This window comes from Callithrix jacchus, chromosome 18, assembly GCF_049354715.1.
Source record: "Callithrix jacchus isolate 240 chromosome 18, calJac240_pri, whole genome shotgun sequence".
Classification (NCBI taxonomy): domain Eukaryota; kingdom Metazoa; phylum Chordata; class Mammalia; order Primates; family Cebidae; genus Callithrix; species Callithrix jacchus.
Window position 1 is genome coordinate 34,567,135 of NC_133519.1, and position 23,813 is coordinate 34,590,947.

At 47.6% G+C, this 23,813-nt stretch overlaps 1 protein-coding gene across 2 annotated transcripts in view; it reads right to left on the minus strand.

Annotated features, from left to right (window-relative positions):
- Window positions 1-6,160: 6,160 nt before the first annotated feature.
- The window catches only part of RCSD1 (RCSD domain containing 1), a 77,960-nt gene continuing 60,307 nt past the window's right edge, over window positions 6,161-23,813 (minus strand). For both annotated transcript variants that reach the window (XM_008985092.6, XM_008985091.6), the window contains 4 exons: window positions 22,380-22,451; window positions 17,605-17,808; window positions 14,077-14,820; window positions 6,161-7,705 (listed from right to left, as the gene is read on the minus strand). In XM_008985092.6, coding sequence (XP_008983340.1) covers window positions 7,673-7,705; window positions 14,077-14,820; window positions 17,605-17,808; window positions 22,380-22,451 — 1,053 coding nt within the window. In that variant the 3' untranslated portion in view covers window positions 6,161-7,672. The remainder of the gene's footprint in view (window positions 7,706-14,076; window positions 14,821-17,604; window positions 17,809-22,379; window positions 22,452-23,813) is intronic.

Here is a 23,813-nt window from a genome sequence, read left to right on the forward strand (position 1 = left end):
GCACACAGCCCCTTTCCATGTACTTTGGATTATTTCCTTAGGACACACTCCCAGAGTTGGCCTGGTCAAAAGGATGAACCCTGATCATCCACTTTTATAGCGTTTATAGCTCTTGGTACAATTCTGTGCTAAGGAACTTGGCTTGGCTGGTTAGCAAGTAAGATGGAAATATGAAAGAAGAGAACCAGCAGCTCTTAGAGAACTTTAAAGCCCATGATTTGATCTTTTAATTCCATTTAAGAGTTTTGATGGCATCAAAGCTTTTGAGAATGGTGATCATGTTAAAAGTATTATTGACGACAACAATTTTGACTTGGGGTCAGATGTGTAAGAGGGAGTAAAAGAAATTAGAAAAATAGTAAGTCCATTAGGAGATGATTAGAATAACTTTGGGATGACATCACTGAAACTGTGAACGGGCACTTAAATCACTTGTGATGGGGATTCAGTGACTATTTTATAGCTAAGATTTGCTGGCCACTGAATTCTTACCCAGTTTAGGCTTAAGTGGCGCAGACTTGGCTCTAAGAAGGTCAGTCCTTAGGAATGAGAATACCTTTAATTACAGGAGTTCACCACTCAAAGGAACCGTCTCACTAATTTGGCAGCAGGACTGGCCTCATGCCCATATGCTGAGACTTGTGTGCTGCTTGTGGGGTTATGGACTAATTGACTAGAAGGCCACGGCAGTTGTCTCGGTAGGTTTTTGTCACCCACAGCAAGCCTTGCTCCAATTTAAACAGAAACTTGGATCTGACTGAAAATTTGTTTCTGTTCCAGATTCTAGTCCAATATACAGCAAAACCTTCAGCTACATTTTACTAAACACATTTCTATTCGGTTTCTCTCAATCATCCTTTTTTTTCTTTTCTTTCTTTCTTTCTTTTTTTTTTTTTTTTTAAGGGACAGGATCTCACTATGTTCCCCAGGCTGGAGTGCAGTAGCTATCCCCACTACTGATCAGCCCCGGAGTTTTGACCTGCTCCGTTTCCAACCTGGGCCAGTTCACCCCTCCTTAGCCAACCTGGTGGTCTCCCGCTCCCGGGAGGTCACTGTATTGATGCCGAACTTAGCACGGACACCTGATCGGCATAGCTCACTACAGCCCAGAACTCCTGGGCTCAAGCGATCCTCCCCCATCAGCCTCCCGAGTAGTTGGGACTACAGGCACCCATCACCGCGCCCGGCAGTGATCCTTTTTATGACGTTTAGATCATGCTTCCCTCTGAATTTTGCAGTCCCTTCATTGAGTCACTATTTATGAATTCTTGGAACTGCCTCAGCCTCTTCATTTTTCATTCAAAAGGTTTTATTTGTTTTTGAGTTTCGATAGTACATGAGGTCGGAGAGGTAATATGAATCTTATATCTAGATTGTGAAAGAACTGCTCTCCACGAGGACACCTTCACTTCCACCAGGGAATCTTACTACCTGTTTATCTTATTACCCTCTGTTTTCTTTGTTTGTTTGTTTGTTTGTTTTGAGACAGAGTCTCACTCTGTCACCCAGGCTGGAGTGCAGTGGTGTGATCTCAGCTCACTGCAACCTCTGCCTCCTGGGTTCCAGTGATTCTCCTGCCTCAGCCTCCTGAGTAGCTGGGACTACAGGCACCCACCATCACACCTGGCTAATTTTTTATTTTTAGTAGAGATGGGGTTTCACCATGTTGCCCATCCTTTGAGTACCAACCATATAATTATTCTAGAATCTTGTTTCTGAATGCTGGTTAAAGTGCAATTCAGCCCATTCATTCTTTAAAACACAAGCAACTGGTAAGTGTAATAACTGAGTAATTTTCTCAAATATCTATGTAAAACTACATCATGAAGGACTAGAGTCCTTACAGGAGTATTCAGGGGGAATCCTAGCCCCCCCCCTTTTTTTTAAGACCCCAGGCTGGAGTGCAGTGTGCAGTCTCAGCTCACTGCAGCCTCCGCATCCCAGGTTCAAGTGATTCCCCTGCCTCAGCCTCCCCAATACTCCCCAGTAGCTGGGATTACAGGCACACCAACAGGCTCAGCTAATTTTTGTGTTTTTAGTAGAGCTGGGGCTTCTCCATGTTGGTTGGTCTTGAACTCCTGGCCTCAAGTGATCCACCACCCCCATCGGCTTCCCAAAGTGCTGGGATTACAGGCATGAGCCACTGCATCTGCCCAGAATCCGAGCCTTTTCTGACCTCTCCATTTGGCATCCTGCTTCCTTCATAGTGTCTTCCTGGGCGCTCCAGGCACAGGGTGTCCCAGCTCCCAAGGAGGAGCCCCACATCTCTTCAGGATTAGGAGGATGTGTAAGGCCTCTTAGTTCCTGTTTTGGAGGTGGGGGGGGGTTACTCTTTTGGCTTCCTTTACCCTGTGAGGCATGTAATATGTTCATCATCTCCTCCTCCTCTGAGGAGTCTCAAAGAACCAGTTTCCTGCCCCATTTGACTAAAGTGGGACTTTGCTGGAATTCCCACAGCTCTCATAGAATTGAGGGCAAAACTGGAATAATGGTCTCTTCTCAGCATCCACTGTGATCAGGACTGTCCCTCACCGGGCTCGTGGTGAGCCTGGGTTACCCCGGCAAAACTGGGAAGTCAGAAAAGTGTTTCTCCTGACCCTAGAATTTGGGCACTTTGCTTCTCTTTTGTAATTCCCTCTGGGGTCTCAAGAAACATTTCACACCAAGGTATGAATGACAAAGGGGGCTTCAGGTAATGATCTCTCTCAGAAGTATTGCATATTGAAGGAAGCTAGCGATGACATTTCAGGTGTCTGCTATCAGATAAAAGAGGCATTAGGCAGGGATGCCTGTTGAAAATAATCCCATCCCAGCTCTGAAATCAGTTCAGTCATTCGTTATTTAACAAATATTTATTGAGCACCTACCATGTCTGAGGCACTGTGTACAATGAAGAATACAAACACTTTGTACTCTCCTGGAGCTACAGGTTAGCTCTGGGCACAGTAACACAGTATTACGTAAAATAAAGAGCCGCATTTCCTTGGGTGGCTTATGAACCTGAATCCCATTTTATGTGAGCATCTGGATGTTGTTGGGTACTCTTGGCATCACCATCAACCACCTGATCATGCATTATCTGCAGACATTCTGTTTATCCTTTTTTTTAACCTGGTCTATAGACAAAAATTTGACTAGAACTAGTTGGAATCAAACAAAATTTAATTTTGAAGCAAACAATGGAATAGTAATTTGGTGTTCCAGGTTTTGCCCTGTGAGAAACAGCTGTTGTTTTTTTTTTACCTGCCGACACAGCTTCTTTTGGGAACAGCACCCTGATTTCACTTTGGGAAATCTCCTTGCTCACCTTTGCAGGCATGGTAGACAGTGCAGGATTGACTCACCTACTCCTAGCTCCGGGAGAGGGCATGTAGTCTCTGCATCAGTTGATTCAGGTATAGGCACGTGAGCCACATAAGGCCTATGGAAAGCCTCTACAGGATTTTTTCCCCATGGTTATGGGGAAAGACTAAGCCTTTTCACTGGGTTTGCAGGCTGGGAAGAACAATATGACTGGCAGGGCGTGGTGTTTCATGCCTGTAATCCCACTTTGGGAGGCTGAGGTGGGTGGGATCCCTTTAGGCCAGGAGTTTGAGACCAGCCTGGCCAATATGGTGAAACTCCATCCCTACTGAAAACACAAAAATTAGGCCTGGTGGTGCTGAGGAAATGTATTCTCTTCCCGGGTCCACAAGGGGGATAGGGTTCAAAGGCAATAACTTCCCAGCACCATACCCCCCACCTCTCCATCCGGGATCTTAAGGGTCTTTGATTAAACTTTGGCGCACGTGGGAAAAATCAAAGATCCTTTAAACTTTAAACTCCAGCGGGAGTTTAAAGGAACTCCTTTCACAGGCCCCGAAAACCTGAAGAGGGTGGGAATTTCTCCCAGGTTAAAAGTCCTCTTCTTCCACACCTCTTCCGAGTCACTATCTGGATCCCCTTCCACTATCTTGTGGAAGCTTCTCGCTGTCAACTTTTTATCTCTCCTTTTTCTCTTTCTCTGCCTAAATAAATTACTTTCTGAAAAACTCTTTGGGGTCCGATATTTACTTGCCAGCGCACCGTGCCGGGCCGGGTCTTCCCTCCCATTCTTGGGTGAGTGAGAGACCAAGGGCCTGTAAGAACATCCTCTTGGGGGAGCTGAGCTTCCCCCCCTCCCTGGAATTCGGTCACAGTGACTCTGTCTGACTAAAAAAGAAAAGAAGGCCGGGCACGATGGCTCAAGCCTGTAATCCCAGCACTTTGGGAGGCCGAGGCAGGTGGATCACGAGATCAAGAGATCGAGACCATCCTGGTCAACATGGTGAAACCCCATCTCTACTAAAAATACAAAAAATTAGCTGGGCATGGTGGTGTGTTCCTGTAATCCCAGCTACTCAGGAGGCTGAGGCAGGAGAATTGCCTGAACCCGTGAGGTGGAGGTTGCGGTGAGCCCAGATCGCCCATTTGCACTCCAGCCTGGGTAGCAAGAGGGAACTCCGTCTCAAAAAAAAAGAATATGGCCAACACGAGGGAAAGCAGAGATCAATACCACAAGAGATTCCTGACATCACCTGGGTGACTGTATTTAGGTCTGTTTTTTTTCAGTTATATGAAACTGAAGAAGGGAGAGAGATTCATTGATCCATGTAGTTCTGTTTTTCATCAGCTAGTTTGAGTTGGGTTTCTGTCACCAGCAGCTGGGTGATCTTCCTCATTCAGTACTAAATGTACAAGAGCCCAGAACTGTACTAAACACATACCTAATAAAAAAAAAACCTAATCGGAAGATGATGAACTGGTTGCCTTTTCACGCATTTATTTCTTTATTTGACATATATTTATTGTACATGTAGTTAACCGGTCATAGGCTGAAATCTACATGGCAAACTGGGCATTGTTCAGGGTGATCTCCGCGAGGGGCATGGAGTTTTGAGGCCCCTGAAGCTTACCTAGTTCCACATGCAGATGAAACAGAATCACAACCCCCTTTTCTGCCAATATTGGCGTCTAGTTTTTTCCTTGCTCCCTCTCTGAAGCAAGGAAGGACACAATTTCAAGTTCAAGTTGGACTGCAAAGATAGTGGAAGAATGACTCTGACTCTTTAGCCCTGTTGCCGAATAAGTGTTTTCTTTCAAACTTATGGAAACCTGAAAGAAACAAGGTCTTCCTGGCCTGTTAATAAGTTTGTGCTACTTAAGACACAGAGAAATTTATTTAATGCCAATTTTTTTTTTTTTTTGAGAGGAAGTCTTGCTGTGTCCCCCAGGCTGGAGTGCAGTGGCATGATCTCGGCTCACTGCAACCTTTACATCCCTGGTTCAAGCAATTCTCCTGCCTTAGCCTCCCGAGTAGCTGGGATCACAGGCACCTGCCACCACACCCGGCTACTTTTTTTTTTTTTTTTTTTGCATTTTTAGTAGAGATGGGGTTTCACCATGTTGGCCAGGCTGGTCTTAAACTCCTGACCTCAGGCAATCCGCCTGCCTCGGCCTCCCAAAGTGCTGGGATTACAGGTGTGAGCCACTGTGCCCAACAAATCCCAAATTTAGAAGTTCCAGTATCAACCATGCAAATAAAATGCCTGATCATGGTTGCTTCAAGAAAGGAGAGCTCTAAGAAGTGGGGCTGCAACATGAACAAAACTCAGTCCCTGCACTTCATGAATTCCCTGCCAAGAGCCCCCTTTATTAATAAACAAGCCCTGGGAATGGGGCCTCCATTTTTTTCACAAAATAGACCAAATAATGTGACTAACGGGACTTGGGGGATAGAAAGGTATTTTGGTGCCCATAAGCATGGTCCCGCAGTGTCACATTCTTGTCATTTTGACGGCTCCTTTCTCGTCCACTACTATAAGGTTTAGACCCTCCAGAAGAAGAATGCAGTTTAATTTTTCATTTCTAAAGCCCATACTTTGTTTCATGCCTTCCTCAAGTGAAGTGGCCCTTTTTATCACACACTCACAATCATGCACGTATTCACAAAGTACTTGCCCAGAGAGTACGTGTGTATAAACAACCCAAAGACATATATAAATAAAACCAAGTATTGTGTAGGGGTAGACTTCTCTGTCGATTAATGGATGGTAGCTAGACTGATACCGAGTGAGCTAGCTAGCTAGACAGACACACAAGTTTATAGATCTCAAAATAATTGACACACACATCTCCCAAATTCTGCTAATATCCAAAGTTTATCATAACTACGACAATATCAGTCTCAACCAGGTTACAAGTTTGTTACAAATTACAAACTATTTAAAAATAATTTTGACAAGAAATACATCCCAAATGTGAACACTAAACACTACCCTGGAGTTAGAAAAACTGTAAATGGGAGGAGGAAATTGAGGTACCGGTGGCGACATAAGGCCTTTTTGTGTGAGAGACTGTTTTCTGAAGTCAGTGTGGGGTGTAGTCTAACAGACCTCCAGGAAAACAATCCTTCCAACTACCAAATCAGCACATTGAGACATTCAAATACTCAAATCAGAACAACGATCAGCCGCAAGTTTAAATGTGTATTTGGATTAATACACAGGTGTGCATGAAGAAGGGAGAGGATGTAAGTCAAAGACTGGGTAGTCAGGACCCTGTCCCTCGAAGAACGCCCTACATTTCCAAACAGAATATTAAAGCAAGAGCTACCCAATAAGAAGAGACTAAAGACTCCAACTCACTCCTTCTGTGTTGGGGAGAGCAATCTGGGCTGTGAGTCAAGAAAAGCTTCCCAGGGAAACTAAGAAAAATGATTTAATTATGTAGCTTGCACATCATGGCACTCAAGGCACCCCCCAGGAAACATCTAATCCACGCTCAAGGATTCTGGAAATGCAAATGCATCCTCACAGGATCCATCCGAGAGCCAGCATCCTTCAGTATCACTGCTTTGCTTTCAGGAGGAGATGCAATGCCAGCAGGAAACCTCCTGCCATTCTGCCTCTCCATGGGAGTCCTCCACAATCTCAAGGGTAGGAGAAGGGAGGGAGCTGAGCCAGCAATCTCCCATGGGGGTCACCAACTGGAAAGCCACAGGGCAGGAAAAGCAGACACTTTTTCCTTTTTTAAAATGTTTCAATCATTATCTCTTCTAGTCTAATGTTTTAAAGACTGGTTGGCCAGTTCAAATTTGGACCAAGCTGAAAAGTTGTCTCTAGGGTTTTGATACAATTTAGGGACTTCTATAACTTACTTATAATTCATATTTTATGTTTATAGCCACCTAAAATTGGGCTTTAACTGATATTTGAGAACTGTAAAAACTTTGGAACAATAAAAAGAAACTCTACCCAAGCAAAATCTGATAAGCGAACTCAGAGCTCAGTTTGGAGGTCGGCTGCAGGGATAGGTGGGTGTGGATAGCATCCAGTGCCCCACGGGCTGACCAGTGCCCCTGGGGACTTGTTGCCACAGTAAACTGTTTTAAATAAGTTGTTGTTTAACTAAGTCCATCAAATGACATAAACTCAAGCTGATAAAAGTCTGCTGCCCTCAGATGCAGTCTCTATTTGTGAGGAAACATTCGGTGTGGAGGCCAGGAAATAATCCACCCTGTGTCTTCAGGCTGACTCCAGATACTCAGCGTATTCTACCTCTGCAATGCCTTTGTCTGCTGCTCCTATGACTGTTGCTGCTACTTGCAAAGAGATGTGTCCAGCAACTTCATCACTGGGGCACAATGAGCTGTTCACATTTTAGTGTCCTGGACAGGAGTGTCATCCTGTGAACACGGGAGGAAAGAATGAATTAGGAGAATGGCGAGGAAATTCTGACACTCAGCATCTGCCCTCAGGGATGCTGGATCAGGCAATAATAGCCATAGTAGGAGTCATAGTAAGAATGAGAGTCAGAATGCTATGTACCCAACTTAGTTTTTGTTTAATGCATCAACTTTTTTTTTTTTTTGAGACGGAGTTTCACTCTTGTTAGACGGAGTTTCACTCTTGTTACCCAGGCTGGAGTGCAATGGCGCGATCTCGGCTCACCGCAACCTCCGCCTCCTCGGTTCAGGCAATACTCCTGCCTCAGCCTCCTGAGTAGCTGGGATTACAGGCACGCGCCACCATGCCCAGCTAATTTTTTGTATTTTTAGTAGAGACAGGGTTTCACCATGTTGAACAGGATGGTCTCGATCTCTTGACCTCGTGATCCGCCCGCCTCGGCCTCCCAAAGTGCTGGGATTACAGGCGTGAGTCACCGCGCCCAGCTGGTTGCATCAACTCATTTAATCCTCACAAAAGCAAATGAGGTAGGCACTTCGATTAACTCTGTTATAGGTGAGGCAATTAAGGCACAGAGAGCTTATTTCCCCTAGGTCACACAGCTAGTAAGTGGTGAAGTCAGGATTTTAACCCAGGGATCCGAGCTTGAGTCGTCAAGTACTAAGTGCCACGCCCATCCCTTGATGCCTGACCTCTCATTCCCATTCAGTGCGCTTTCCTGAAACACTGCTCAAGATTCTTTGGCTGCATATAAATGGGAAAAGGACAGAAAGAGTCAAAAATAAAAGACTAATACTTGAGTAAAAGGACAGTAAAGTAGCTATTTATTCAATAGTCACTCAAAAGGTATTGCTTTGAGACCCTTCTGTGCTAGGAGCTGTACCAGGACTCCAGCCTTGTCTCCATCAGTTCTAGCTGAGAAATGGAAACTTCTGGGAATGTAATCACATAACAGGGTGAGGGGTGATGTGGACCATCCTAATGGACTATACTGATCAGTGGGGGGGCATTTGTCCTTAGAGCAATCAGAAAAGGCCTGTGGAGGGGAAGATAGAGGCCTGGTGAGAGGACTTCCAGGTACCAGTGAGGGCTGGGTTCAAGTGGGCTGCAGGCAATTTTGGCTGGAAGTACAGGCATTTGGGCAAAGAGGCTGTGGGAGTGGGTGATGGGATGCCTTGCCTACTGCGGAATGGTGGAGAGCGCAGGACACCTGGAGCCCCAGCCCCGCTGTTGGGGAGTACGGAGGCAGTGAAGGTTAGGCACGTGGCAAAGTCCAGCCCCAGGAGGAGCATGAGCTCTATTTTCCAATGGGCAGTATGGAAGGTTTTGGGATAGGAGAGCAGACAACCTCTGGTATTTACAGGAAAAGGATTCGGCGATGATACATCGGGTGGGTCTGGAGAACAGGAATTCTGCTAGGAATGAGTTGTGATTGTAGAGATAGAAAAGAAAGGTTAGCACTGGTATCATCATAGAGATGGGGTTGTGCCATGTTGCCCAGGCTGGTCTCCAGCTCCTGGGTTCCAGCCATCCTCACTCCTTGGCCTCCTAAAATACTGGGATTACAGGTGTGAGGCACTGTGCCTGGCCACAATTCGGTTATTCATTGAGCTCCCACAAAATGCTGGTCATGCTAGGGGCTGAGGAGCGGCAAGGAGGAGGAGGAGGGGAAAAGGGAGAAAGAGAAGGAGAGGCAGAGGCATCTCTGGGAAGGACAGTTAATGTGTCTGAGGGATGATTGAGGTGGGAATGCAGGGAGTGCATCCCCAAGAGAACTGAGAAGAAATAAGGGTGAAGAATTGAGTCTGCTGACCTGCCAGTTAACCAGGAGGGAGAAGAAAGAAAGAACAAAGTAAACACTACAAAGTTACAAAGGTAGGGACCTCTCAAGAGAAGGATGCATTTCATCAGCTCAGAGAGAAAAGAATTGCAAATCAAACATTGAGAAACGAAGGGGAATAACTTGGAAAGCAAGTGAATCAGGCAGTTAGGAAGTCAGCATTTACTGTTAACGCAACAAAGTCTCAGATTTGATGTTCAAACATTTCCAGTGTCTTTGTTTGGGTAAGTTTTTCTCTGGCATAGCTAAGTACCCTACTCAATACTGGATACATAATGAGTGTTTGAGAAACACTTGCTAAATGTATTTGAAGTGTTAGAGTTGTATCTGATTCTGTGGCCTCTTTCCAGGGAGACTTTTCCTTATAAACAGAATTCTAAGTGCAGTGACTTGGTATGTCCAGTCTGCCTATGACTCAAATCCTCAGGATGGCTCCTTCTTTCAGCACGATATGTTAAAACACGTATGAGGGACAACCTAACATTTAGGTGACCCTGTATAGCGCTTTCACACATCTGATGCCTTCAGTGTACTTACAGAACTTTCTCCTGCTTTCTCTCAAAGAACAAATTGCTCCAGCCTTTGTGCTTCACACAGCACCGCTGGAGGGCAGAATCCCATTTATTCTACTGCCTGGTCGTTATTTGTTTATGCCTCTTTCTTCTTCACTTTTGACTCCGGGTATCTCATATAGTGTAGGGATAATGGGTGCTTGTTAAATGCTGATTGCATGAATGCGACCATAATTAGTTTATCTGATTGATCTATTTCTACCAACCAAGGAACAAGATGGGAATTAAGTTGGGGGTTAGAAAACTGCTGCGAGGTGTGTGCTGCCGCTGGGATCCAGGAAAGACCTGGGACAGCCATGGGTGCTGCGGAAGCCCACGACTCAAGGGGTCAACCCTGTCATTATTCTCATTGATGAATCCTTTTACACTAGTGACTCAGGCATTTTGATTCTGACCTTTCTGGTTTGAGAGGAACAGGAAGAACTGGAGACAGTGCCCCCTTCCAGATTAAACAAATTATGCACATGTGCACAGGTACACTGTAAGCAGCTTATTGTGATGATAGGGCAGGTGCCTAATATATCAACATTCATTGAGCTCTATGACCATGGACAACTTCTGTCCTCTCTTGGAGGCTTGGTTTCTTTCTCTCTCTAAACTAGGCAATTGGGGCCAGCCAGGCATGGGGGCTCACCCCTGTAATCCCAGCACTTTGGAAGGCCAAGGTAGGTGCATAACTTGAGGTCAGGAGTTCAAGACAAGCCTGGCCAATATCGTAAAACTTTGTCTCTACTGAAAATACAAAAATTGTTTGGGCGTGTGGCTCATGCCTATAATCCCAGTACTTTGGGAGGCCAAGGCAGGCGAATCACCTGAGGTCGGGAGTTCAAGACCAACCTGACCAACATGGAGAAACCTTGTTTCTACTAAAAAAAATACAAAATTAGCTGGGCATGGTGGCGCTTGCCTATAACTACAGCTACTTGGGAGGCTGAAGTAGGAAAGTCACTTGAGACTCCCCAGTAGCTGAGACTCTCCTACCTCAGCCTCCCAAGTAGGTAAGAGAGCCAATATGCCCAGGAGGCGGAGGGTGCAGTGAGCCAGGGTCATGCCATTGCACTCCAGCCTGGGAAACAAGAGTGAAACTCCATCTCAAACAAACAAATATAAAAATCAGCCTGACATGGTGGCACACACTTGTAATCCCAACTACTTGGGAGGCTGAGGCAGGAGAATTGCTTGAACCTGGGAGGCAGAGGTTGCAGCGAGCTGTCATTGTGCCACTGCACTCCAGCCTGGGTGACAGGCAAGACTCCATCTCAAAACAAAGAAACAGACAAACAAAGCTAGGCAATTGGGTTAAGTGGCATCAAAGTTTGGCATCTCAGAGATGGCAGAGGAAAAGCATTCCTGTCATTCCATCCAGAGGTGGAAGTGGAGCTACTCTTTCTCCACCAGAGCTGCCTGTCTGGGAGGACCGCGCTCCTAAGGGTGCTGGGCATTCTAGTCCCCTGCCCAGGGCTCTGTCGGGAATATGGAAGTGGCAAGGCTTGAGAGATTACCGGTGAGCCTGCCCCAGAGCTCCCGGAGTTTCTGCAGGGAGACTTCTACCTGAGACCCCCCTGAAGCAGCCCTGTTCCCTGCTAACTTTTCAACCAAGGTGACTTTTCAACCCTCAGGATTGGAAGATGCTGTCAGTTAGATGGGAAGGTCTCCTGGAAAGGTAGGTGGCTCCTAACCTGAAAACAAGATGTGGCAACCGCTGGCAGGTGACTGCTTGGACCCAGTGCCTTCATCCTCAAAAAGGACTGTTTGGGGCATGTATTTGCCTTCTGGAGACCTGGTGGAATCTCTCAGTTCCAGAAGATCCTAAATCTATATTGCTTATTTAGAATGGAAGGTGTTGAAGAAATCTGGAGCACCTCTGCCTAACCACTCAACCCAGGGGTCTCAGTCACACTTTATGAGTCTTTGGGACTCACACTTTTTTCTCCTTGATCTAGCATGAGTGAGAATAATGAGGGCCCTGGGAGATCCCCGAAATGCATCAATTCCTCTTATACCTGTAGTTCTATCATTAGAGATTATTTCTTTTGGGTCAGGCAACTTTCTCTCTTCTTTAAAAATTCAATCACTCAGCCAAGTTTTTTTTAAAAAACCTACTATGTTCCAGGTTCTGTAGCAGGTGCTGGAGATGCAGTGAGGAAAAGGAGCAGAGAAAGACAATTGAAAAATACACAGAATTTCAAGTAGCGATGTGTTCTATGATGACAAAGTGGAAATGGTGGGAGAGAGTAACTGATGGGGTGGACGGAGGTCCCCTTAGACTGAATGGCACAGACAGGCCTCAGTGAGAAGAGACCATCTGGGCTGAGCTCTGAACCCTGGGTAAGAAGTGGCCATATGAAGATCAAAAGGAATGTCCCACGTAGAGGGGACAGCAAGGATGGAGCTCTGAAGTGGGAACGAGCTTGCTGTAGTTGAAGAACAAAAAGACATCAGCATGGCACAGTGAGGGGGATAGTCAGGGAGAGGTGGGGATGCCCCATCCTAACCCCTGGTACCTGTGAATGTGACCTTATTTGGAAAGATCTTGCAGATGTAACTAAGAATCTCCAAACAAGATCATTCTGGATTTAGGGTGGACCCTACATTGAAAGACTGATATCTTTCTAAGAGGAAGGAGGGGGACTTTGAGACACACAGTAACCGTGAAAGGCCATGTGACAGAGATGGAGGCAGAGACTAGAGTGGTACATCTACAAGCCAAGGATTGCAGCAGCCGCCAGGAGCCGGAGGAGGGAAGGGAGGATTCCAAGGGTTGCAGGCAGCCACTAGAACTTAGGGAAGAGGAACAGATTCTCCCCCAGAACCACTAGAGGAAACTAACCCAGCCAACATCTTCATTTTGGAGGCCTGAACTGTAGAACTATAAGAAAGTCTATTTCTATCGTTTCAAGCCACTAAATTTGTGGTAATTTTTTATGGCAACCCTAATACGAGAGGCGAATAATTTTAGCAAAGAGCAATTGAGCTAAAAAACAAACCAAACCTGCTGGTTGCTGTCAAGAGAATGGATTATACAGGCAGGAGGAAAAAAGAATGGAAGCAGGAAGCCAGAAGAAGCTACTGTAGCAAGAAGCTGACAGTGGTGTGCGAGAAAGGAAACGCAAGGAAGCAAAGGGGAAACACGTGTGGGTGACTGACTGGATGACATTGTTAGGGACTCGGCAGGGCGCGTTCTGCTCCTAAAGCATAGATAGGTGAGCTCAAGATGCACTTCCTGGGAGCTGGTGAGGAGCAGACAGGTACAGGGGAAAGGGCCAGTCAGTGTGGGCCCAGACAGGAGGGACTGAGTCACCCTCTCCTCCTCATGTGCAGCAATGACCAATTCCTGCACGAGAGTGGATGTCACATCACGTGCAGCCTCTTTCTCTGAGAGCCAACTCAGATGCTAGCCTGGCCCTGAAGCATCCCCAGCTTCTTGCCCCATCCACACACGGGTTGTTTTTGCCACCCTTGCACTTTGGGCTTCCCTAACAATGATTCCTGTCGCCGCCCTATTCCACCTTTTTCGTGAATGCAAAGGCGCTGCTGGTCTCATGTGCTAAACTGAGATGATTTTTAGAAAGGAGCTCCCCTTTCTTTTTCGTCTCTGGATTCCCTGCAGCAGCATGCCCAGGCCCCTGGACTCAGCAGGCTTCCACAGACACTTGCGGGCCTCAGTTACTGAGTGGTGTCGAGGCTCAGTCCCTTCACACATACTCAGAAGCTTGTCAGAACTCTGAGTCAGCAAGAAGCTGGCAAGAGCACAAGACACACTTCCCCTTTGTGTCCTTTTGTCCCCTCAGCCTCAGCGACAGGCTTTCTCCAACCAGTCAGCACAAGGCAGGAGCCTGGTGCCTTTGTTTCTGCATGGAGCTGATTTATGAAGGGACTGTACAGAACAGTGCACATGACCGAGGCACACACTGGCCCTGGCACTGCCTCCTGCGTGTGAATGAGCCAGGCCACCTACCTCTGGCTTGAGGACTACTTGCCCGCTCTGGATCTCACCGCCAGTCTCCTGTGGGGCAGGGCCGATCTGGGGGCTGCAACCTGGCTCGAGCCCTGCCCCCTCCTGTTGTTTTTCCTTGCCTTTTTCCTGCTTGGGGATATCGCCACCCTTCACTCCTCCAGGGGGACTAAGGGAGGTCTCCTTCCCTGCAGCTCCTTCCTCTGGCTTCTTTGTGTCTTGGCTCTGATGTCCGGGTCCCGCCTCTTCATTTTGCACCCTCTCCCCCTTCACTTCTGTAGCCTTTTCCATCTGTGCTTCCTCTCCAGCTGGCTTTTCCTCCCTGGGGCTCCCACATCTATTCTCTGCCTCCGGGCCAGAGGTCTGGGGTGCTTCTGGGGCCTCCTCCTGGGCTGGGTGCTGGCCGTCCACCTCCTCTGAACTCCGCCTGGCCTTCTCACTGTGCTTGGCTTCCTCTGTGGCCCTGTCCTCCTCCTGCTTCTCTGTCCTGCTGGGTGACCTCCTCAGAGGAGGCTTTTCAGCGGGCTCCAGGGTTCTCACTCCCTCTCCCCCTGTCCCCTCGCTGGACCGAGAAGATCCTGGGGCCTTGATCTTGGATGGGAACACCTCCTCCCCATCTTCTTCCTTAGCACCATTCTCCTGAGATGACTCTGCCGCCCTGAAATCTCCAAGGTCCCCACAGTCCGACTGTGATCTTCGGAATCGCCTGGAGGGAGGGCGCCTTTTGATTGAACCCCTCGTCCGCACCTGGAAGAAAATGTTAGGGAAAATTATCCAAAACCCGAGAAAAAGGCCAAGAAGAGAACTGTGTGTTCAATGTTGGTCTGATGCACTGCTTCACGTGTTCACACAAGGACCATTTAATTTTCCAGGAAAATGAATCATTGTTTGCTATTTATTATAGGTTAGAGCCGTGTGAGATTGTGAAATCACATGGGGACCTGCAGACTTTTATTTTGTGAAGATGCAAACGCTTTCCATCCAGGAAAAAAAACCCAAAAACCTCATGATTTTATTGCACTGTAAAAACATTAACAAGTTTGCTATCTAATTAGCAATTTTATTCTGACACTTAAAATAAATTGTTGCTGGGCATGGTGGCCCACACCTGTAATCCAGCACTTTGGGAGGTTGAGCGGGGGAGGATCGCTTGAGCTCAGGAGTTGAAGATCAGCCTGGGCAACATGGCGAGACTCCATCTCTACTAAAAGTAAGAGAAATTAGCCGGGTGTGGTGGTGCATGCCTGTGGTCCCACTTGGGAGGCTGACGTGGGAAGACGGCTTGAGCCTGGGAGGTTGAGGCTGCAGTGAGCTGTCATCACACCATGGCACTTCAGCCTGGGCAACATAGCAAGACACTGTTTCAAAAAAAAGGAATTGTCTAATTGTCTATAAATAACCAGTTCTTCAAATGCTGTTTGAGTAAGCTCTGCCATCTTACAAGTTTCCTCATAGATTAACATATTGAATAAAATCAATCCCTATTTTGTTGCATAAGAGTCAGACTTTTATCTTCTGAAGATACAAATGCTTTCTATCCAGTAAAAAAGATAACTCATGGTTTTGAAAATTGTACTTTTGAGACAAAGACGAATTGCACTGGGAAGACAGTTAGCGGCCTGCTGATGGCCACGCCCTGGTGCAGGGACCTCAGGGGGGCTGAGCTGGATACCTGGTGACCAGCTTCCTTTCTTGCCCCAACTCTGCCCTCCCCATCCCCTATGAAGCTGGCTGATACTGGAGGACCTGAGTGGCCAGAGTCCTTTGCTTCTAGGACTCAGGTCCACCGCTGTCAGGAGCTGTTCCTCAGGAGCACCAGCAGAGCTGCCTGAAGGTGATCTCTCTGGGAAGCATATGAATCTCAGAGTCAGGCATCATCTTAGCCCAGCAGACTTAGAAGTGCAATGAAAGTGTTCACATCAGGTATTCTACCTACTCGAGTGATGTGTCCTTTAAAACTTAGTATGTAAGTGGGCTGGGTGTGGTGGTGCATGCCTGTAATCCCAGCACGTTGAGAAGCAGAGGCCAGAGAATTACTTGAGCCCAGGAGCTGCAGGAGCCTGGTTGAGGACATAGCAAAACCCCATCTCTACAAAAAATACAAAACTTAGCCAAGCATGGTAGTGCATGCCTGCAGTCCCAGCTTCTAGGAGGCTTACTTGAGCCCAGGAGGTGGGGGTTGCAATGAGCCAATATCACACCACTGCACTCCAGCCCCGGTGATAAAGGAAGACCCTGCCTCAGGAAAAAAAAAAATTAGTATGAAAATACATTTTTGTAAATGTTATTTTCCCACTGATTTACATTTTGGTGTTTGTCAATCCTAGTTCCCCATCTGAGATGCTTGGAATGAATACTTGGCTTATCAGGGCCTCCCAAGCCCTTTCCTGAGACCATGATGGGGCCAGCTCTGAAATGTATCAAGGTCCTCATGGACCAGCTCTGAAATGTATCCCAGCTCTCATGGCCAGCAGAATTCCAAAATAACTTTCCCTTGCTGCTGTCAGAAGGCTGAAGCCTCCAGGCACTATGATCAGATAGCAGGTCCTCCCTCCTGCCTCGCCTGGCTATGAGCACTCTGTAAGAAGATGAGGCTCTCCACAAACGTTCCTCTCTGCCTTCAGGGGCTTCATCACCCTGGTTGGGAGAGTTCCACTCTGGCCCTAGCCCTCAGGCTCAAGCCTGCCCAAACACCTCCTTATCACCAGTTTATTTCCTTGAGTCCTCCCTGTTTTTACACATTTGACCCTTTTTTGGGAGATGAACTTCCTAGAATGGCCTAGAAGATCTCGTTTCTCCATCATTAATTTTAAAGCCACACCCACTTAGCATTCCCTGGCACCAGACCCCCTGAAGTCTTGGCCCCTGCTGGCCCTGGCCCACATTTGTTGGCTACCTGCTTGGCCCATATTTCTGATCCTGACCTCCACCTCCTCCCAGCAGGGCCAGGGATGTGATGAAAGCTTATACAGAGGACTGGGGTTGCATCTGCAGAAATGCACCCTGCCATGTCATTTTTGCAAAGGGAACAGCTTGGATGTTCTTTAAGTGGGGCAAGCTGCAGGAAGAATGATTTGAGCCCACACTGGGACACTTAGGACTATTCATACCGGGGCAGGCAGGATGTTTTGAAGTTCTGGGGATGCTGCCCAGCATTCTCTGCAAATCACTCATCAGGCCTTGGGCTTTTGCTTTCTGCTTTTGATATTAATGATCTATGCAGCTAGGATTGGTCCTGAATTTCCATACCCCACTCCACAAAGGAGAGAGCACGCCAATCCCCAAACTTGTCTTGGGGTCAAACGGCACAGTTATAGGGAGAGGAGATGAGCCAGTTGGTCGAGGAAGAAGGGTGATACTATTCAGGAATCACTTGCAAAGGAGAAGAGAAATTTCACTTGGGTTGAAATGCAGCTCTGATGATAACTCCGAATGTTTCCTCCTTTCTCCAGGACAACAGAGTAGAGAAAATTCAGTGCCAGTGCCCACATTTCCACAGACACACCTCCATACTCTGGAGCTAGAATTTACCTTGTTGTAGCAGGGCAGATGACTGCCTTCAGGGGGCTGGTCGAAGCTGACGGGCACCTCCTCTGCCTCACTGGGCCGAGATCGCACGCCAGGGCTGCTGGGGGTAGAAGGTGGGCTGTGAAATGGTGACACCATGGCCTTGAGTCCGGGACTCTTGGGTGAGGCTCCAGGCAGCAGAGCAGTCGGGTCAAAGGTTAAATTGGCCTGTCAAGGAAAGATGAACATTGTTAAATAGGACTGGGGAAGAGATGAGAGCCTCTACTTTAGCTTGTTGGTTACCTGGCCTCAAGCCACTTCCCCATGATCTGCTGTCCCATCATGGCCTGCTCTTGGAAGCAATGCCTGCTCAATACTCCTCCTGCTACCTGGATTGACACAGGCTGCATTCCAACACGCTCAGCCAGCACTGATGAGGCTCTAACAAAAATGTCCCGGAACAAGCCCAACTTATCAACAAGGTTGCAAAGCAGCAGCTGCCAGGAGCACGTGCGGCACTGGGATCTCACAGGAAGTCAGGCTCTGCGATCGCCTTTCTCATCACAGTCGATGGTACCCAGTCCCACTGGATGCCTACTGCTGCCGGCCACATGTTCAGCTGTGTTCTCATTGCACAATCAGGAGAGTGGCGAAGGGATCTGCCCTGAGATTCACACCGGGTCTGATTCTCTCTCTGCCTCCAAGTACCAGGTTCCCTCTTAATAGAAGGCAGGGTGGTGGACATGGCAGACCGCTGAGCTCCTCCAGGAGGGAGGCAGCAGAACACACCATAGTATGAGCCATCACTTGGGGTATCAAGGTACAGGTGTGACCCGATCAAAATGAAAGGCAGCCAAATGGGAGAGTCACCCAAAGGTAACCAAAGCCTCAGGGAGTCTTGAGTTTGGTTGGGGAGGAGGCAGGTGGTCCTAGATCCACCCATCACCACAGAGAAGGTGGTGGTGCCCGAAGGTGTCCATGGGGGAAACGTGCGTGAGTGTCCGATCCTCTTTAGGGCCATCTAGGGGTACTTCTCCTACCCTTTGCATACCCAAATCACGGCAGACCTGCCTCCTGTAGACCCTGTGGAAGTGCTGAACCAGGAGAGAGAGCCACCGGGAGACTTGACAGAGAAGGGACAGAGTGTTAAGGGCAGACGTGCAAGGGGAAGTACAGGGGTTTTCCACACCAACAGATCTGACTTCAAATACTGGATCTTTCACTTAATAGCGATGTGACCTTCAGGACTTCAGCAAGTCCAACAGCCTTTCTGAATCTCGGATTCTGTCTGTCCAAGCCTCTTGGCCTGACTTCCAAAGTCTTTTCTATCTGGTCCCTTTGTACTCTCTACTGCCCCATACTTACACCTTTTCCCTCCCAGCTCCCCTTGGCCCCACCCTCCACCCCCTTTCCCCCTCCCCACCCAGACTCTGCTGTCCTGTAGAACTCCTATGTGTACTTTAGGACTCGTGGATTAGAAAGAATTGTACACATTTAGAAGGGTGTTAGTATTTTCATTGTGATCTTAAGAAAGAAGGTATCATACAGACAAGCCTGAATCATGGTAAGAGTTCAATATATAAAATACAGAAGTTAAATAGCATACCAGGAGCCCAAGCCATGTCAAAAAGCAGCATATGAAGCTGGGTGCAGTGGTTTGTGCCTGCAATCTCTGCTACACAGGAGGCTGAGTTGGGAGGATTGCTTGAGCCCAGGAGTTTGAGAGTTTCAGTCCAGCCTGGGCAACACAGCAAGACCCTGTCTCAAAAAAAAAAAAGAAAGAAAGAAAGAAAGAAAGCAGCATATGGTGAACACCCAGGGAAGGATTTGGAGCATTGCTGTGCAATTGATGTGCTGGAATGGCTGAGAGGGCTTCATGGCAGAGTGGGTTAGCTGGACCTTAAAGAAAGTGCCCTTCTCTAAATTTCAGGCAGAGAAATTCCCTCTGTAACACAGCTTGCAAATAAAATGGATGTTGATCGTCAGCAGGAAAGTTGACTTGTGAATTTTGGACAAGTCAAATCCTAAAAAAGAAAACTCCCAGTTCATAATTCAGTCAGTAGAATATTTAGAAGAAAATCTAGCTGGTGATGCATTTCTTAGCTTTTTCTCCCACATACTCCCAACAAAGTAAGGTTCCTGTGGAATTTGGCTAAGTTGTCATTCTATTGCTGATGATCTTAATGAGACTGCACAACTAAACATCCAAACCTCATTCTCAAGTTGCTGTATTTCCCCAAAAGGCTCACTTATGACTGGAGAAAGGAATGGGTCCAAAACTACAGGATATAGAATATTTGGTAACTGGTTTCTGGCACTTGAATGAGGGCTGGGGTGGGCTGTAGGGAGGCAGAGGGAGTCTGGAGCCGCACCCCTCAGCTGGCTGCTAGGAGGGGTGCTGGAGCTCTGGGATCCCTTCTGAGAGATCCCTGTTATGTACTTAGGAGCCCTGCAGCCTCCCAGAGTGACAGGCAGCACCTCCCTATTGTTTTTTTTTAGATGGAGTTTCACTCTTGCTGCCCAGGCTGCAGTGTGATGGCACAATCTTGGCTCACTGCAACCTCCGCCTCCCAGGTTCAAGTGATTCTCCTGCCTCAGCCTCCCAAGTAGCTGGGATTACAGACATGTGCTACCACACCTGGCTAATTTTCTTGTTTGTTTGTTTTTTAAGTAGAGTGAGGGTTTCTCCATGTTGGTCAGGCTGGTCTCGAACTCCTGACCTCAGGTGATCCGCCCACCTCCCAAAGTGCTGGGATTACAGGTGTGAGCCACCGCGCCTGGCCAGCACCTCCCTGTTTTTGCAGCTGGGTGGAATCAGGGCTTCTCAGCTTGAATTAAATTTCAGGTAGACACTGCAGAACGCTCCCCACTCTCCACAGGGTAGGCTCATGGCTGGAAATCAGAGATGCTGGCCTTAACCCCAAATTAGGCTGGGATTCAAATCCCTAGGCTCTCCCATGGCTGGGAACTACAGAGGCTGTGGCTATTCGTCTTGACACCTCTGATGGCTTCAGAATGAAGTTGGTGAGCCAGTGGTCTTAGTTAGGCCTAGACGGGAGGCTATGGTGAGCAAGAGCCTTGTTTTTTCTCCTGGGTGGCTGGACAGAGGGCAGGGTGAAAACAGAAGCCTCCCCTACAGCCTCCACCCGGACATAACATCCTACCGCTCCTCGGCACTTCAGCTGCTTCCATTCTCCGCAGTGAACACCTTTCTCCCTCCTTTTCAGTCACCAGTTCCTTAAGGACGGGCTCAGTACATAGGTGTTTCGTAAAACATTCATTAGTTACTCCGGCCCACTCCACTCTCTTCTTGCTCTGAAATTCTAGAACGGTGGTTCTCAGCTGGGGTCAGAGGTGGGAAATGAATTTGCCCCCAGGAGACATTTGGCAATGTCTGGAGACATCTTTCATTTGTCACAACTTGGAGAGTGCTTCTGGCATCAGCGTGTAGGACCAGGGATGCTGCCAAACACCTTGCAGTGCATGAGAGCCCGACCACAGCACCTCCGGATGCCACGGCGAGAAACCCTCACCTCGAGCAGCAGGAGCTGGGCAGTGACCTGCAGCTGAGATCTCTGGCATTGACTCCTGTACATCTTTTTTTTCTCTTTTTGAGACAGAGTCTCACTCTGCTGCCTAGGCTGGAGTGCAGTGGTGTGATCTTGGCTCATTGCAACCTCCACCTCCCGAGTTCAAGCCATTCTCCTGTCTCAGCCTCCCAAGTAGCTGGGATTACACGCACATGCTGCCACGCCCAGCTAATTTTTTGTAATTTTAGTAGAGACAGGGTTTCACCATGTTCCTCAAGCTGGTCTCGAACTCCTGAGCTCAGGCAATCCACCCACCTTGGCCTTCCAAAGTGCTAGGATTACAGGCATGAGCCACCGTGCCCAGCCTCCTGTACGTCTTTTATTGCAATCACCTGTGAAAGCTCTGTCTCTATAAGACTGTGAACTCAGGGCCAGTGTCTTCTGCTTAATTACAGCTGCAGGGAGCCAGCCAGCCCTGGGCATGGTGGGAAAGGGCTGTGGGCACACAGGGTGACTGGTGGAGAGGCTGGACAGGATGCTTCTCAAAACAACAAACGTGTCCATACTGGTGCTGTGTCAGCAGCAGAACAGCAGCCCTATGTAGGGCTTAACTGGTTTGTGGCTGCATTCAGGCCTTGGGAGAGACGACTCGGCTATTTCTGAAGTGTTTCTTGCAACTATGGTATCCTTTCCCGTATGACTTTTTTTTCTTTTCTTTTTTGGAGACAGGAGCTTGCTCTGTCACTCAGGCTCAACTGCAATGAAGTGACCTCAGCTCAACGCAGCCTCAACCTCCCGGGCTCAAGTGACTCTCCCACCTTGGCCTTCAGAATAGCTGGGACTACAGGTGCACATGACCATGCCTGGCTAATTTTAAAATTTATTATAGAGATGGTGCCCCACTATGTTGCCCAGGCTGGTCTTGAACTCCTGGGATCAAGTGATCCTCCCACCTCAGCCTCCCAAAGTGCTGGGATTACAGGAATGAGCCTGGCCCCACAAGAGGCATCCCATTATCCATCGACCCCCCCACCACTAAATGTTGAATACATGAGCTTATGCTTGATGTGGTCGTTATGTCAGTTCTTTTTCCTCAGGCAGGGCTGTGAAATCCTTATCATCTACTGCTGTTTGATCACTGGCTGATTACTGGGGCCAATTAGCCAGGTGACATAAGGGCTACCCCTCTGAGCCTCAAAGCCATGCAAATTTTGGATAAGAAGTGGAGTTAGATAAAAGGTAGCAATGGACAATGAATTCTGCACTTACCTGAAGCTTCTCAATCAGAGGCGAGCTCTTGACCTTGAATTTAGGAGGGTGGCTCGCACTGGGCGGTGACTTCTACGGAGCAAATCAACCAAAACAGCCAGATGAGTAAGGTGAGGAGGTGGAGTTCTGGTTGGAACCCAAAAGCCACAGGCAGAAGGAGAAGAGAAGTTGGTGTTGCCACTTTCTCAGTAGTTCAACAGCCCACTTACCTCATTAGGGCCTGGGCAACCTGGACTTTCCCTCTCCCTCCCTCATCCCACCACAGCTAACTTCGAATCAGAATCAGAGGAGTCAGCGCCAATGTCCTTAACACAGAAGGTCTCTCCCAGGAAGAGTGACTTCATTGTCATTATAAGGGAAAACTATATCTGAGCAAGATCTTCACCTCATGACCTTCAACACTGTGATTCAACAATAATTTGGGGACTTTCAAAGATAAAGGGTAAAAATGACCATCCTGTTTGTCACACACACAAGAAACCAGACCAGGACGACAGAGGTATGACTAGAATTCCTCAATATTTTGGAAAATCCCACCGATGGCATGATTTATAAATTATGATTTTCCAAAGTGTTGAATATTCTTTTTAATTAAGTAAACATGTACTAAGTAGCTACTACGTTCCAGGCATTATGTGGGTCATACAAAGATGAGCATGATTCAGTCTCCGCTGCAGGAGCAGTGCTACATAATCATATGTACTCTCTGTTAGTTGCAGATGTTTTTGTGAGGAATGCATGCCAGGAATCTTGTCTGCCTTTGGGATCCATATCCTGTAAAAACATTAACTCCATGTTTTGTGTAAAATCCCCACAACTGTGTGAGAATGGTGACAGTGATAGGATGATGAGAAGAAGGAAGAGGAGGATGACTTCCATGTGGTTAGACAGAGGTCAAGGCAGAGAAGGGGTCTCCCCATAGTTTGGAGACCAATGTATGACCTGCTCCCTGAACCCATGTGCTATTTTCCTGAACCGTAAGAAGAAGAACTATACTCATTTCTTGGAAAGATTCTGAGATATTATGATGTGAGATGACTGTATTTTAGTGATTGAAGGAGGGAGGTTCACTCAACTGAACTCCTCGTGATCTTTTTTCAGCCCAGCATCAAGGGAGCGCATAGGCTGGACTCACAAGACCCCAACTCCTTCTAATTCTAGTTTTGGCAGAGCCAGATGATGCCCCTGGCCTCGATCTCCTCTACCAAGATGCAGCTGGGTGGGAATAAATGATTCTAACGACTCTCGCTGCCTCTGCCGGCCTCCTCTACCAAGATGCAGCTGGGTGGGAATAAATGATTCTAATGACTCTCGCTGCCTCTGCCTCCACGTGTTTTCACTGTCGGACACGTTCCAATAGCAGTCTTTCAAGGAGCCTTTTATCTAAGGTGAGTACAAAGAGCTTCCAGCCCCAATGCGAGTGTCTTTAGTTTC